Raw genomic sequence first — 13841 nt, forward strand, 5'->3', positions numbered from 1 at the left:
AAAACCATATATTGTCCTTTTTTATACCTTATTTCTTTAGACGATCCATTTGAACCTCTCCACTGCTAAAATGAATGCAAAGGGTTCGAGTTAAATTCTATCCTAGTCTATTGGGTGCACATAACTATGTCCATGTTATTCGTATTAATTCATCTATTGATCTGACATTTGTTAAATCTTTTTCACAGCAGGGGTGTCAATAAACTAATCAATAACATCAATAATAAGCCCCCTATTTAATTATGCCAGAAAGTCAATAAATAGTCAGTACATTTGAAATCTAAAAATGTAGTTGAATTTCAATTAATTGATTGTTTCTGCTGCGATTATTTCCGGTACAATTATTTCCTTATTTCCTGATAGGGATTCAAAGCCTGTAGCCTGTTGCTTATATGATGAAACATATAGGCCTACACATACTCTAGCCTACTTTTAATTTGTACTAGCTCCAGTCTGCCTGTCCTGTTTAAACGCTGAGTCTCTTGGAACACATTAAGGAGTCTCGGTAATCTCGGTGCGCGAAACGTTGGAGGAGGAGATTTGGTCCTCCTGGCTCACGGTTCTACGTCACTTTATGTTGACGTGTGGCTCGGCAGAGAGCTGCTGTACATGGATCTATATCAGTGACTAGCTAGCTGAACAGTCGCCTCTTGACAGTTTATGGTTAACGAAAGCATTGACAGCCGATTGCTTTTGCAAACATAAAGGTTTAATAATGGCAGCTGACTGGGAAGAGATTCGACGGCTTGCTGCTGATTTTCAGAGAGCGCAGTTTGCTGACACAGTGCAAAGGTAACCGCACCTTACACTCCAAGCAGCTGTTAGCAGCGAAGCTAATGTTAGCTAACATTAAACTTTCATTCAGTGTAACGCTGTTAGATGGATAATGTCTTCTTTCTGTTTACAGCTGTTGGTAGCATTAAAAAGAAGGGGGAAAAAACATCTGTGTAACTAGGAGAAGTCCATGTATGACACTTTTGTAATCTTTCCACAGGTTATCGGAGAGGAACTGCATCGAAATTATTTCAAAATTGGTCCAAGACAAGAAGTTAGATGTGGTGCACACACTTGATGGGAAGGAGTACATCACTCCAGCACAAATCAGCAGGGAGATCCGAGATGAACTCTACGTCCATGGAGGTCAGTTTGACAGTCAATAGAAGCACATGTTGTAGGAATGACAGTGTCAGTCCCAAAAGTGTTAAATCATTGGCAGCTGGAGTATTTTCAACTGAACAGTAAATAAATCCTGCATTTCTATTTATCAGGGCGAATCAACATCGTGGACCTGCAGCAGGTGTGTATTTGCAAGTGACAGTCACATTCATGACTCTTCATGTTATTATTATTATTTCTTTTAATCAAAGCTTCCTTTTTTCTTATATCTCAATCTTCTTCCTTTCAGATCCTCAACGTAGATTGGGTCCATGTTGAAAACAGAGCTAGTGACATTGCTAAATCAGATAAAGGCATTCAACTTGTACTGGGACAGCTTATTGATGAGTGAGTATTATGAATGACACGGTATTATAAGGCAATGTTAGTCAGTCTGTCCAAATAACAAAAAATTGCCCAAGTCAATAATTCTGTATGATAGCTCAGATATGGCATGTGTTGAACCTTGCTATCAAAAGACATTTGGTGTGTTTCTCAGATGGGGACTAACACGGTTGCCCTGAGGGTAAAAATACGACTTTTCACAAAACACAATGACATTTCACAAAAAATGAGATTTCAGAAAACGCTTTGCCACATAGCTAAACAATAACTAATGATTTAACCAGTTTGTTACCCATTAAATGATAAACTGAAGTTTTATGAAATCAAGAGTAAATGCTGCAAACCTATTGTCAAACATGCTGCTATGTTGTGTTGTATGTAGCACATACCTGGACCGTTTGGCTGAGGAGGTGAATGACAAACTGCAGACGGCTGGTTTGATCAGTATTGCAGAACTGTGTAAAAACTACGACCTCCCAGGAGATTTCCTGTCTGAGGTGAGTCACACCTGCATATGTTGACCATATTAGAAATCTCACAAGAAATTAGACAGTAGATTGTGTCATATTTGTATTCAGATGATTCAGTCCATGATGACAGCTTCTTTTTATATGTTTTTGTTTGCTGACTTCACTGTTGATTAAAATATGAGTATAAGTTTATGTTTTCTATGTATCTCAGGAGCTGTCAAAGCGTCTTGGGAAACTTATCCAAGGAGAGATGGACCAGTACAACAGGGGGGTCATATTTACTCCAGCTTTTGTTGCTCGTCACAAAGCCAGGATACGAGGGCTCTTCAGCGCCATTACAAGGTAAACATTGTTTAGATATTTCACACATCAGGACTCATGCCTGAAACACTAGCACAAACAGATCTGTGACAATTTGTGTTTTAAAACAACTCGTTTTAGTCACCAATTTTGAATTTACAGACCAAGTGTAAGAGTGGTCAAACCAGCACTGCTAGCAGGGCTCTTCTTTGTACTCTTTGGGAAAAACTATTGTGAATGAAATGAAAACAGAGCAGAACAGGGCCATTTGGTGATGTAAATTTAGCAGATGGCCACATCTCCCAAACATACAGTTACTCATGAGCAGGTGGCATCCATCAGGCTGAAACAAGTGATGTATGACAAGCTTGTACAGTTAAGTTTGGTGAATCTGAGTTGGAACACTAGTACAAACAAACCTGACCAAAAAAACAATTGGGGAGAGAGTTTTGAGAGATTTAGGAGAAGAGCACAAAAATGTTCTTGCATGCGACCTGATGATGACCTCCTGTTTTACTTATTCTGTAGGCCAACACCTGTCAGCAGCATGATCGGAGCGTTTGGATTTCAGGAACATCTTCTGTACTGTAAGGAGACACTTTTTCTTATTTTTTTTTATTAGGGGGTGAAGCAACACAAGACAAGTGAGAGACATGATAGGAACGACACTGTGTGAGACATAGGGACATCTCGAGACATTGTTGTTTTGAGGTGACAAACTAAAAAGGTTGGGGACCACTGGTTTAGACTTCACCATATACTGTATTTTATAAGCCTATATATTGATTATGTAAAAGTTTCACCTGAAAAGTAACCAGTGAGTAACAGTAAGCTGTCAAAAAAAGTGACTTGAAAAGTATAATATTTGTGATATTTTGTGAAATAGAAGTATAGAGCAAAATGGAAATATGCCAGTTAAGTACAAATAACTCAAAATAATATGTAGGTACAATACTTTTGATTATTGTATATTCCCCCATTGCCAGCTGTCCTGGAGGAGTTGGTGGACACTGGACGCCTAAAAGGAAGCGTGGTTGGAGGTCGGCAGGACAAAGCTGTGTACATCCCTGATATTTACTCCAAAACACAGAACACCTGGGTGGACTCTTTCCTCCAGCAGAATGGATATTTAGGTAAGCGTTTTCAAAATATTATTATTGTCATTATAATTAAATTAAATTCAAACTTAATTTCAGACTCACAGAGGGTCCATAGCAATATTTCTGTCGCATCCTGTTTTATTTTATCAGCTTTGAACCTCCCTTTCTATGGGAGTGGATAATGGCTACTGTGAAAAATGTATTTGATTTCTGACCTTTAAAGTCAGAATTCTCAGGAAAAAAGTCAGAACTCCAATACATTTTTCCACAGTGGCCCTCATCCTCTTCCATACATTTCTGACTGTGTATGCACTTGAAAAATCCCCACATTTCAATATGTAATGTAGCTCTGTCAAGTGAAATGGGCATGTCTCCGCAGTATGATGAACAGCATAGGACAGTGATGACAAAATCACAACATTCATAGAAATGTTAATAACACCTGAGATGTTTAAGAGCTTGTAGTTTTGTTCAGTCCCCACACACAATTTTAAGATTTCTCAAAAAACAGAGATAAGCTGGGAAGCTCGTACAATTAATAACTGTTGCTGCAAACTTTAAAATAAACCCAAAAATGACATTGCTGTTTTCCAGCAAAGTCAGTCCTCCTCCTGTAATCACTAAAACCCCCTGTGTGTTTGTGCTGTCACCCTCCTGAACCCACACAGATATTTTCTGCTGTCTGAGTTGATAATGTCTCTACTTTTTAAACTTGCCATCACAGCTTGCTGTGTGACCGTATGTGTGTTGTAACTGCAGAGTTCGATGCGTTGGTCAGACTGGGGATCCCTGACCCCCCCAGCTACATTAAGAAGCGCTTCAAGTCCATCAAGCTGCTGTTCCTCAGAGCAGCCTGTGTGGGTCAGGCTCTGGTGGACCAGGTGGAGGCCTCAGTTGAGGAAGCTGTCAACTCCGCTACATGGACTGACATACAGGTGCCCACACAGCTCTGTCTTTACCTGTCATCACACAAATGATTAATTATGGTACAAATATTTATTTCTTCTGTTCTTCATTTTTGCTCTCACTCTGTCTGTTTCAGCCAATTTTGCCCAGCTGCCTGTCGATGGAGGACATCGGGATGTTGATCAACCAGGCTATGAGAAACACTAACGTCCAGTCCTCTGCCAGAGTGCTGGGAGGGACAGTTGTCGTCAGTGAGAAGTTCATCAGCAACTGCCTCTCTGTGTTTGATGAAGTCATGCAGCAGAAAGCTCAGAAGGTAAGGCCTCCTGCCAGACATCTCCATTGAAAACTTCTGAGGAGGCTTGCCGTGCTAGTCAGAGTTACACAGGGCTTGTGCCATTAATCCCACAGACTGTATAAAACTACTCCCTGACATATTTCAAATGTATCCTCTGTCAACAAATGCCAAAACTTATGCATGTCAGTGTTTTCATTTATACTGCAAACACTGCTAGCTGTGATATACTGGGGATGCAAATCATATTTTTCACAGGATGGGGGGCCCAATTCATGGTTATCCTTTATGAATCCTGTCTAAATAATTATTAATATCTCTGAGGGAATCTGTCGATCGTCTTTGATTGACAGCTGTTGTGCATCACGGTGCACAGTAAGGCCTGAAGCCAGAAGACAGTCGGATATGGTCTTTTATCAACATGGATCTTTCAATTTTTAAAAAAAAAAAATTTCACAGATTAGTATTTATTGTTCATAATAAAAGTCAGCTTGTGTTTCACCAGGTAAATGCTTTTAATGTGAAGCTGAAGTGTGTTAGCCAGTGAGAAAATGTCATCACTGCAGCAGCCTTACTCTTGAGTACAGGCAGACAGGAACATGTACAAATGAAGTTTAAAACACTACAGTATCTGGGTTTTTTGTGATGCGTCTCTTAGGAAGTCAAGAACAATCCAGTGTTTTTAATATCTGAAGAGGATCTGAAGCAAGCGTCCATGTTGACTGAGAGCTCAGCACTATCTAAAAAGGAAAAGAGAGAAGCAGAGCGCAGGAAGAAGGCTACAGGTAGGTTCAATACTCCCCAGTTAACCCTGAGACCAAACACACACACACACACACACACAAAAATCTAGTGCAGACTACAGGCCTGGTCAAGACAAATATCTTGGAACTGAGCCAAGGACCCTTAAATCGGCACAAAACTCCCAGGTGCCTGTCATGATGGCTGCCGTATTTCCAGCATTTGGGGACGTGACTGTACCTTGTTGTGAGCTCTTCTGGATGCTACTACAGTTAAACACTTTGTGTCTCAGGCAGATTGCATCACATCCTCACCTAAAAAAAAACAAGCAACTTTCTTTCATTGAGTATCACAACAATTCAATGCTGTCAAGATTTCTGCAAGCAGAAGATAGAAATTTGGACACCAGGTCTGAGATCTGTAGTTTGTGTCATCATGACAACAATATATGAAAAAAAATGTTTTGTGGTGGGAGCAGCACAGTAACTCTGGGAATTCACAAGTCTTGCTGACTCTGCTCACCTTTACTAGGACACTAATCCTACAGGAGTGCACTTAAAGGAACAATTCACCCGACAATGAAAATTCAGTCATTATCAGTCACCCCATGCTGATGGAAAGGCAGATGAGTCCATAAAACATTTCTGGAGCTTCACAGCAAAACAGCGTTGCAGCATTCTTTTAAATTAAACAACACAACTGACATTTTTTTTAACAGGCTCCATACATCTGGTGTAATCCAAGTCTCAGGAAGCCCAGAGATCACACATTGATTTGAAAAGACAGTATTTACACCCTCAATGCACAGGCAAATTTGTGTACCAACTTCAGAGGGGGTGCATGCTAGCGCTTTTAGCATAGCAGCTAAGATTTCGGCTTCACAAAGTGTGTAATCAATGTCTTTTCAAATCAAGTTGGGATCTCGGGCTGCATGTAACCATGTTACATGTGTGTGGCTGTTGTTGTGGTTTTTGTGTTTTTTTTCTTTCCTGCAGTGTCAGCACCATTACTTGCAAGTGATCCAATCTGATCTTTGTGTCCAGACATCACCAGCCTTTTTGCATGGGTTGCTGTAGTAATGACATAGGCATCAGTAACTACCTATGCTGTGTCGTGGCTTTCCAACATGGAAGCGTGAGAAATGGAGATCCATCATCTTGCCTTCGAAACAATCGTGCTGAAATTTTTGTTTTGCTCTCCAGACTTTCTAAAATCAATCTGGAGAGGCCAAAAAACGAATTTGGACTGGCAGTCTGAACAAGGCTTTAGACTAAAGAAGACTTTTGGTATTGGATAATATATCGTCTGTTAACTGTTTGTCTCTTAGAGGGCAGTGGCAGTGTGAAATCCGGTGGAGGAGGCAACGCCAGAGAGATCCGGATCCGTAAAACCAAGAAGAAAGGGAGGAAAGACGAGGACAGCGATGAGGAAACCGGACCTTCACAGCAAAGTAGTCACAGCCACAAAGTAGTTTTATGTTCACAGGGACATTGTGTTTCTATATGCACATTAAACCTGTTAGTGAGGCATTTTACTGTTACAAGAGTGTCCATGGCTGGTTGGATAGAAATCTATCCTCTGGGTTGTTTAGGGTTTTTTTTTTTTAAATGGAAGACAAAGGTAACGGTAGCATCCCGGTGAGACTAATTAGCTTGTGTTTTACCTTTGCCAAGATCGCAGCAAACAGACTGCAGCCCTCTTTATGACCCAGGAGGAGATCGTAGCTGTTTTAGAGGAGAGATTGAGCGACTGCCCCGAAGAAATCCTCTCTGAGCTGGCAGAGCATTTAGTAAGGTAATACACAGGTTTCTGTCGGAAGTTAGTGTTCTCTGCTAATACTTTGAGAGCATTAAGTCCCCTCTCACACTGTTCATATCTCTGCAGGCCTCTGAGTAAAGCCTATCAGGAGGTGCTACGGGCGGTGTTCATGTCCTCCACCAGCTCTCCATCAGGTGCCAACAAGAAGAAGAGTATGAAGGATCTACAGGAGGAGATCACTAACCTATACAACAACATCCGACTCTTTGAAAAAGGCACCAAATTCTTCTCTGGTAAATACTGCTGTTGCCACTAAAGTGCAAAAGTCATGAATAACTGGTCCCTGAAAACCAAGTTGCACCTCCTCTCCTTCAGTTAATCAGACAGACATTGCTGGATTCAGTGTGACACTATCCTTTTCATAAAGCTTCTAAAAAATGATACAAAATAGATGCTCCTGCTAACTGAGATCTTGCCTCCCAATCATCACGAGCATGAAAGTTAATTGGAGTTAAATTACTGTAACTAATGATTATTTTCATTCGTCCTATTAGTGTTCAAAAACCCAAGATGCCGTCTTCTAATGTCGTGTTTTGTCTACAACCCAAAGATATTCAGTTAACTGTCATAGAGGAGGAAAGAAACCAGAAAATGTTCACATTTAAGAAGCTGGAATCAGAGAATAATAAACTTTATTTGTATATTACTTTTCAAAACACGGTTCAAAAGTGCTTTACAGAACAAGATAAAAACAGTACAAACACTCAAGATAAAATCTACACAACAAACTACAATGGAATCGGTAGAGTGCACACCTCTGCCAAGGCTCGACAATCCTCTTTAATTCAATCAAGCTTAATCCAATTTTGGATAAAAAATGTTTAAGTTAGCCAGATCTGGATTTTTTTTTTAATCTGCATGAAATTGTAGTCACTCATAGATACCAGCAACCTTAATACGTCAGATTTATTTCATCCAGATCCATGCATTATTCCCCGAGAAATGAATGAGAAAAATGTCGAAATGCCACAGCAACAGTCACTGGGGTCTATTCTGGGCTGAGACCCATCCTCCATCCAAGTTTTGTGGAAATCTCAACCAAATCTCAAAGTATGGATTATTATTTAAAAATACTTCAATAGTCAGCAGCTCACAACTAGTCGATTAAGTGTGTGAGTTAAAATGCACACACTTAATGGAATTTCTTTGATGGTGCAGATGAAACCCAGGTCAACATTGCTAAGCACGTCCTGAAGACCCTGTGCACAGATGTCACCAACATCTTGGTCAACTTCCTGGCGGCTGACCTGATGATGTCTGTGGAGAATCCAAGCACCATCAGCAACGAGGTGAGAAAAGCTCCTGCTCTGTTTCTGTCTCCTCTCAGTAGTCTGAAATAACGTCTGTATTCCAGGAACAGACAACCAACCTCAGAGGCTGAGAACACATTTAAATCAAGTTGGAGATAATTAGGACTGTGTCATTCTTTGAAATGCACTGCGGGACTTGTTAGGCCTCGGACTTCATCGTGAATGTCTCTGATATGTCGCCTCAGGTCAGAGTGAAGATTTTGGGCAAACTGTCAGAGGAGACCAAAGGACCGCTGATGAAGCTACACAACTGCCTGAATGGCAAAGTAAGTTGGTTTCCTGTCGGTTACATCATAAGCTGGTGGCTTTAGCTTGAAGGATAAAAGTCAAACTACAGGGATGTAAACTTCCTCACTGTTTGTTCGTCACAGACTATTGAAGACTTCCTGACCAACATAGAGACGTGTGCTGAGGTGTGTGGCTTCATGCTGAAGAAGGGGGACAAGAAAAAGGAGAGGTAATGACAATGCAGATTATTAATTTTGGTCATTTAAAAAAAAAAAATAGTATATATGGGTATGTATCCAGAAAATAATGCATTTGAATTGCATTTGATTTTGTGAATGTGTGTCATTTAGACAGGCCCTGTTCGTGCACCGTCAGGCTCTCACTGAGCAGCTGAAGGAGACAGAGGATCCAGCCCTGGTCCTCCATCTGACCAGTGTGCTGCTGTTCCAGGCCAGCACCCAGTGCATGCTGCATGCTCCTGGACGCTGCGTGCCACAGATCATCGGCACCCTCACAGGCCGAATACCCGCAGTATGTCAACACTCACTGACTTACTGATACCCCTTTCACACTGGACAAAACACCCACTGACATCTGGTTTTCGTCTTTAATGCGATTGGGTACTATCGGCATTCTCTCCAGTGTCAAATGACTCTGCAGGCATGCCACTATGAGGCTGTTCACAAACACAATCCAAAAACAGTTTGAAAGTCAGAACTCTGAGCTCCTAATCGTTGAGTGAGTGCTATTGATCATCAGAGTAGTCAGCCATTCCCAAATGTAAAATGGTCATTTTGTGCTCCAGGACAGCCAGATATTTCATTTTGATCCATTTCAACATCACAACACTGTTGATAGAGAACACTGACAGGAGCAAACACCTGAAACTAAGAGGCTGTTCAGCCACATTAAAGGACCACCTACTCAACTGACGTCCTCAGTGAAACAAGAAGAAGAAGAAGAAGAGGGAGCCACAACAACAGGCAGAATGGATTACACACTGCGCTTATGTACTGATACAGTAAACAGTAACTAATAGAGGCTACTTCTTGGTTGCCATTTGAGAAAGTCTCCAGACTCCCTTAAAAACATTGCCCAATTTTGTGAGTTGAGGAAAAACTTTATAAACTTTCTGAAATGCTGTCTACAACAAGTTCTTAACTATTTGGCCTGTCTTGTTAAAATGTTACACGTGAAGTTCTTTCTGTCTTTGTGCTAAAGAAAATTGAGTCTGTTTGTCCTAGTGATGGTAATACCAGGTCTGAACAGCCTCCAATGTCGATAAATAAGGTCAAATATACACCACCTCAGTTAGGAGTATGGTGGATTTTCTGTGTAACCACCTCAGGTTGAGAACTAGAGACAGGTGTGTACAAAAGTGCAGCTTTAACTCAGACATAATAGACATGTTTATTGGTACTTCATTGTGGTCTAAGTGCTTCAGCAAGTGTTGGCAACACACTGCTTCATTTCTGGATTGTTTACATCCAGTTTTCAGACACAGCAGCTGGGGGTAATCTCCATCTGCTGCTGTCAGTGTAACAGAGCATTTGTTTGGTGAGTTAAACTGCTGAAATGTTTGTGTGTGCCGTTGCAGGAGCAGCAGCAGCTGTTGTCTTCCTACCAGAGCCTGGTGGTGAAGCAGCTGGTGAGCCAGAGTCAGAGCAGGAAGCAGGAGGAGGCTGAGGGTGAGGCCGACAAGACAGAGGAGCAGGACGAGGAGGCCGGGAGCGTTCGCTCTCAGCTCATGGCTCTGACACCTCAAGTCAAAGATGTGGTGCTGTCTCAGAGGAAGACGTCTGGCATAGAGGAATGAACATTTCAAACATTCGAGGAATGATTGTCTTGACTGATCCACGATTAATATTTTTATGGTCTTACATGTTCAGATGAATACTTAAAATTCTGCTAGATCAGCTGTTAATACTGTATTTTTGTGAGTATCAACAAGGAGCCAATTCTAAATTTGTAAGTGAAATTCCTGTGTGGGATTTCTCCCTGGAAACCCAATTAATATGAAAATCTTCAATGAGGTTCTGATTTTCATGCATTCATTAAAGCACCCCTCTGCCTCATGTGTTGGAGTCCCTGTTCAGTCATGTTCCCACACAGACCTGGAAAATTGTGCTGGATGTTTTATTATTAACCTTGTCAAGTGCAGCTGACGAGGCAACTTGTTTTGGCAACTGATCTTCTAATGAGAACCATTAGTCAAAAGCACCAGAACAAGCAAGTAAGGACCTACAGGTGAAATTGAACTGTCGCATTCATTTTTTAATTCAGCTTGGAAAAGAAGTGCTACAACATTGATTGCGAACAATCATGAGACATTAAGGCTTGTACAGTTCCATGGCAACTAAGAAAATTGAATCAGTTAATGAAAACAGTAGTCGGCCTCAACTCAAGGTCCCCTTACTCACTTGTTTTACAGGTTTCAACTATTGTCTAACCCAGTGGTGTGCCGTGGGATTTTGTTACAACCATAGATTGTTATTAATTACTTGTATAGTTTGTATTACAATGAGTTTTTAACATACCATATCAGTCCTTTTGTACACATTTATTTTCCTAATACAGAGTCAAATTCTGTACCTTTTTAAAAAATCTTTTGAAAACCTTCCAAGGAACCCCAAAAAAACCCCACAAAAAAAGTCTGCATTAGCTGATTGAATTTGCTCAGTTGCCATGAAAGAAGGCAAAGTTCTGAGAAAAAAAGTCAGAAGTCAAATCAATTTTTCACAGTGGCCCTAATTCTATTCCATACATACTGAATGTTAGGAACATTGGTGAATTTCACTGATGGTCACAGTTGTGAGGAACACTCATCCAAAGATTGTGGAAATCCCATTTAGACATCAGAATAAGAAAGTAAAGGAAGACATGACATTTTATCTCACCCTTGTGGCACATTGTGAAACTTTACATAACTGTTACGCAGAAGGTTTGTCTTTTTATGTGTAATTCTCCTTTGTAGCACTTGGGGGCACCAAACACTCAAAATAATATCACAGCAACCCAGTGACTGATATTGATCAACTTTTAGAAGAAGAAGAATTTTAGAATACATTTAGATACATTTGGATCATACCACAGAGATAGTAACAACAATAAAGATAAACATAAGACATGGTTGAAAGTGCGTGAACACACTAACATTACACACATATACACATTCCAAAACCGTGACGTTACTCTGCTGCCATAACAGCCTACTGGGAAGGTCTAGCAGATTTTGGACCCTTGCTTCAGGGATTAGCTACTGACTGCAGTTTATCTCTGTGGTGCTGGTTAGGGGTGAGGGCAGGGATCTGTGCAGGGTGGTCACACAGGCACTGTCATGTTAAACAGGAAAGGGGTTTCCCAAAGCTGCTGCTGGAAACTCACTGGTATCTAAAATCATTGAATGATTTTCATTCAATGCAAACTGTTATATTTCATTTATATTTAGGTGAGGTAACTTTTACAGATAAGCAACAACTGTGACCACAAGTGACAATAACAGGGTAATAGGAAATAACACAAAATTAAATAGTAGCAAAAGTACAGACAGGTCAAGGAAAAGTTCAACCAAAAATGAAGATTATCATTCAGTCATTATCTCCTCAGCCCCATGCTGATGGAAAGTCAGGTGAAGTTTCATAGCCCACAAAACATTTCTGAAGCTTGTTGGAACATTCTCTAAACAACTGAAGTCGAAGGGGACTTGTTTAAAAACGTAAAAAACAACCGAAAAAACAAAAGAAACATAAAATGCCTCTATACAGCTTGTTCAATATAGACTACGTCTCTGTAAGCGCCAAGTTCCCAAATTGATTTGAAAAGATGTTTTTTTACTCTCGACATTGCTCGGGGGGCGAGCTAATGCTTTCAGTTCAGCAGCTACAGAGAAGATTCTGACTGAAGAAATAAATGTAAGTGTTAATAATGTCATGTGAGCTTTTTTTTATTTTAAAGCTGCTCCTATCAGTATTTTTATCTTAAGAAAATATCAAATTACTATGTGTTATGTGAAGGGGTTTACTGGTAGTGATCAACTATACAATAGTTATTATTGGACTTTGCATATCATCGGTTCAAGAGCTGTTAGCATCTTTTAGCTCATTATTTCTGGTTTACCGTCCACTTATTGGTTCAGCCTTACAGCTTGTGTCAACCTTGTCCCCACCAGCGGCTGTTAGACCTCTGGTGCTATCAATGAAATGGCCTCTTCCCTACATGGTTGCCAAATTCATCTGTACGTGGTTGATACTATGATGTACTGTATTGCTGATTCTCTTCAGCCATTGGTTCTGCAACTATATTGCTTATTAATCTGAAGCTAACACTTGCAGAAAAAAAACAAAATTCATGGTCTTCTAAAGATCCAAGAACTTACAGTACCTCAGTTTGCATATCTCAACTATTAACAGCAAGGGCGAAACTTTAGTTTCAGAAGTGGGGGGACACAAGTAGGAACGGCAAATTTGTGCGCGCATAGTGCGCTCGATTTCTGCCTGCGTAGAGCTTAAATCATGCCATTTCTATTTAACCCTAGCCTACTATTTTGTCATTAGCCATACTGCCAGTGGCGGAGCGTGGGTCTCAGCACAGAGAGGGAGGAGCATTCTTGATGGGCCCTTGTGATAGTTATTTAAACATTGCATTTATTCCATTATTTAAACATGCCAGTCACACTAAATATTTCTGCAGAAGACAATGCCACAGATCACCCCCTCTGACACACACACACACACACAGAGGTCACTGTCTGAGTCAGTAGCTACCATGTTAATTGTAGACTGTCTGTGTCCATTTAATGTTTATGTTGTAACAAAGACATGGTAGCTACTGACTCAGAAAGCTGCTTGAGCTTTCAGCACCATAGACAGTGTCGGTCACAGACTGACAGTCAGTCAGACACAAATCACTTGTGAAAATCACAAACCAACAGCTGCTTGTCCTGATGACATCTTCACCTCCTGCTGTCTGAAGAAGACACACAACATTCTAAAGGACTCATTCCTCCACGCCCTGTTTTAACTACTGCCCTGAGGAAGGCGCAATCAGTCAATAAAAACATGCACCACCTGATTCCGAAACAATTTCTACCCTTAAGCCATCACCACTCTAAACAACACACTGTAACCATATTAAACACAGCACATGCACATGCAATAACTCCACACTATGAGCA

The 13841-nt window shown here is 40.7% G+C and overlaps 1 protein-coding gene across 1 annotated transcript; it reads left to right on the forward strand.

The window, feature by feature from the left end:
• The first annotated feature begins 618 nt into the window (after window positions 1–618).
• On the forward strand, window positions 619–10743 carry ufl1 (UFM1-specific ligase 1). Its single transcript, XM_073492807.1, has 19 exons — window positions 619–792; window positions 995–1140; window positions 1269–1297; window positions 1406–1503; window positions 1883–1997; window positions 2182–2312; window positions 2799–2857; window positions 3257–3403; window positions 4130–4305; window positions 4413–4592; window positions 5230–5356; window positions 6640–6762; window positions 6986–7106; window positions 7197–7363; window positions 8289–8419; window positions 8626–8706; window positions 8812–8897; window positions 9019–9199; window positions 10266–10743. The coding sequence occupies exons 1-19, from the start codon at window positions 716–718 to the stop codon at window positions 10482–10484; spliced, it is 2394 nt and encodes a 797-aa protein (XP_073348908.1). The 5' UTR covers window positions 619–715; the 3' UTR covers window positions 10485–10743.
• The last annotated feature ends 3098 nt before the right edge of the window (window positions 10744–13841 follow it).

This window comes from Pagrus major, chromosome 22 (assembly GCF_040436345.1).
Source record: "Pagrus major chromosome 22, Pma_NU_1.0".
NCBI classification, from domain to species: domain Eukaryota; kingdom Metazoa; phylum Chordata; class Actinopteri; order Spariformes; family Sparidae; genus Pagrus; species Pagrus major.

What these genes read in the sequence shown, in the direction of transcription:
- ufl1 (XM_073492807.1), top strand. Translation starts at nt 716, where the DNA reads ATGGCAGCTGACTGGGAAGAGATTCGACGGCTTGCTGCTGATTTTCAG. An exon ending in TTTGCTGACACAGTGCAAAG is followed by an intron (nt 793 to 994) that starts GTAACCGCACCT and finishes ATCTTTCCACAG; the next exon opens with GTTATCGGAGAGGAACTGCA. An exon ending in CCAGCAGAATGGATATTTAG is followed by an intron (nt 3,404 to 4,129) that starts GTAAGCGTTTTC and finishes TTGTAACTGCAG; the next exon opens with AGTTCGATGCGTTGGTCAGA.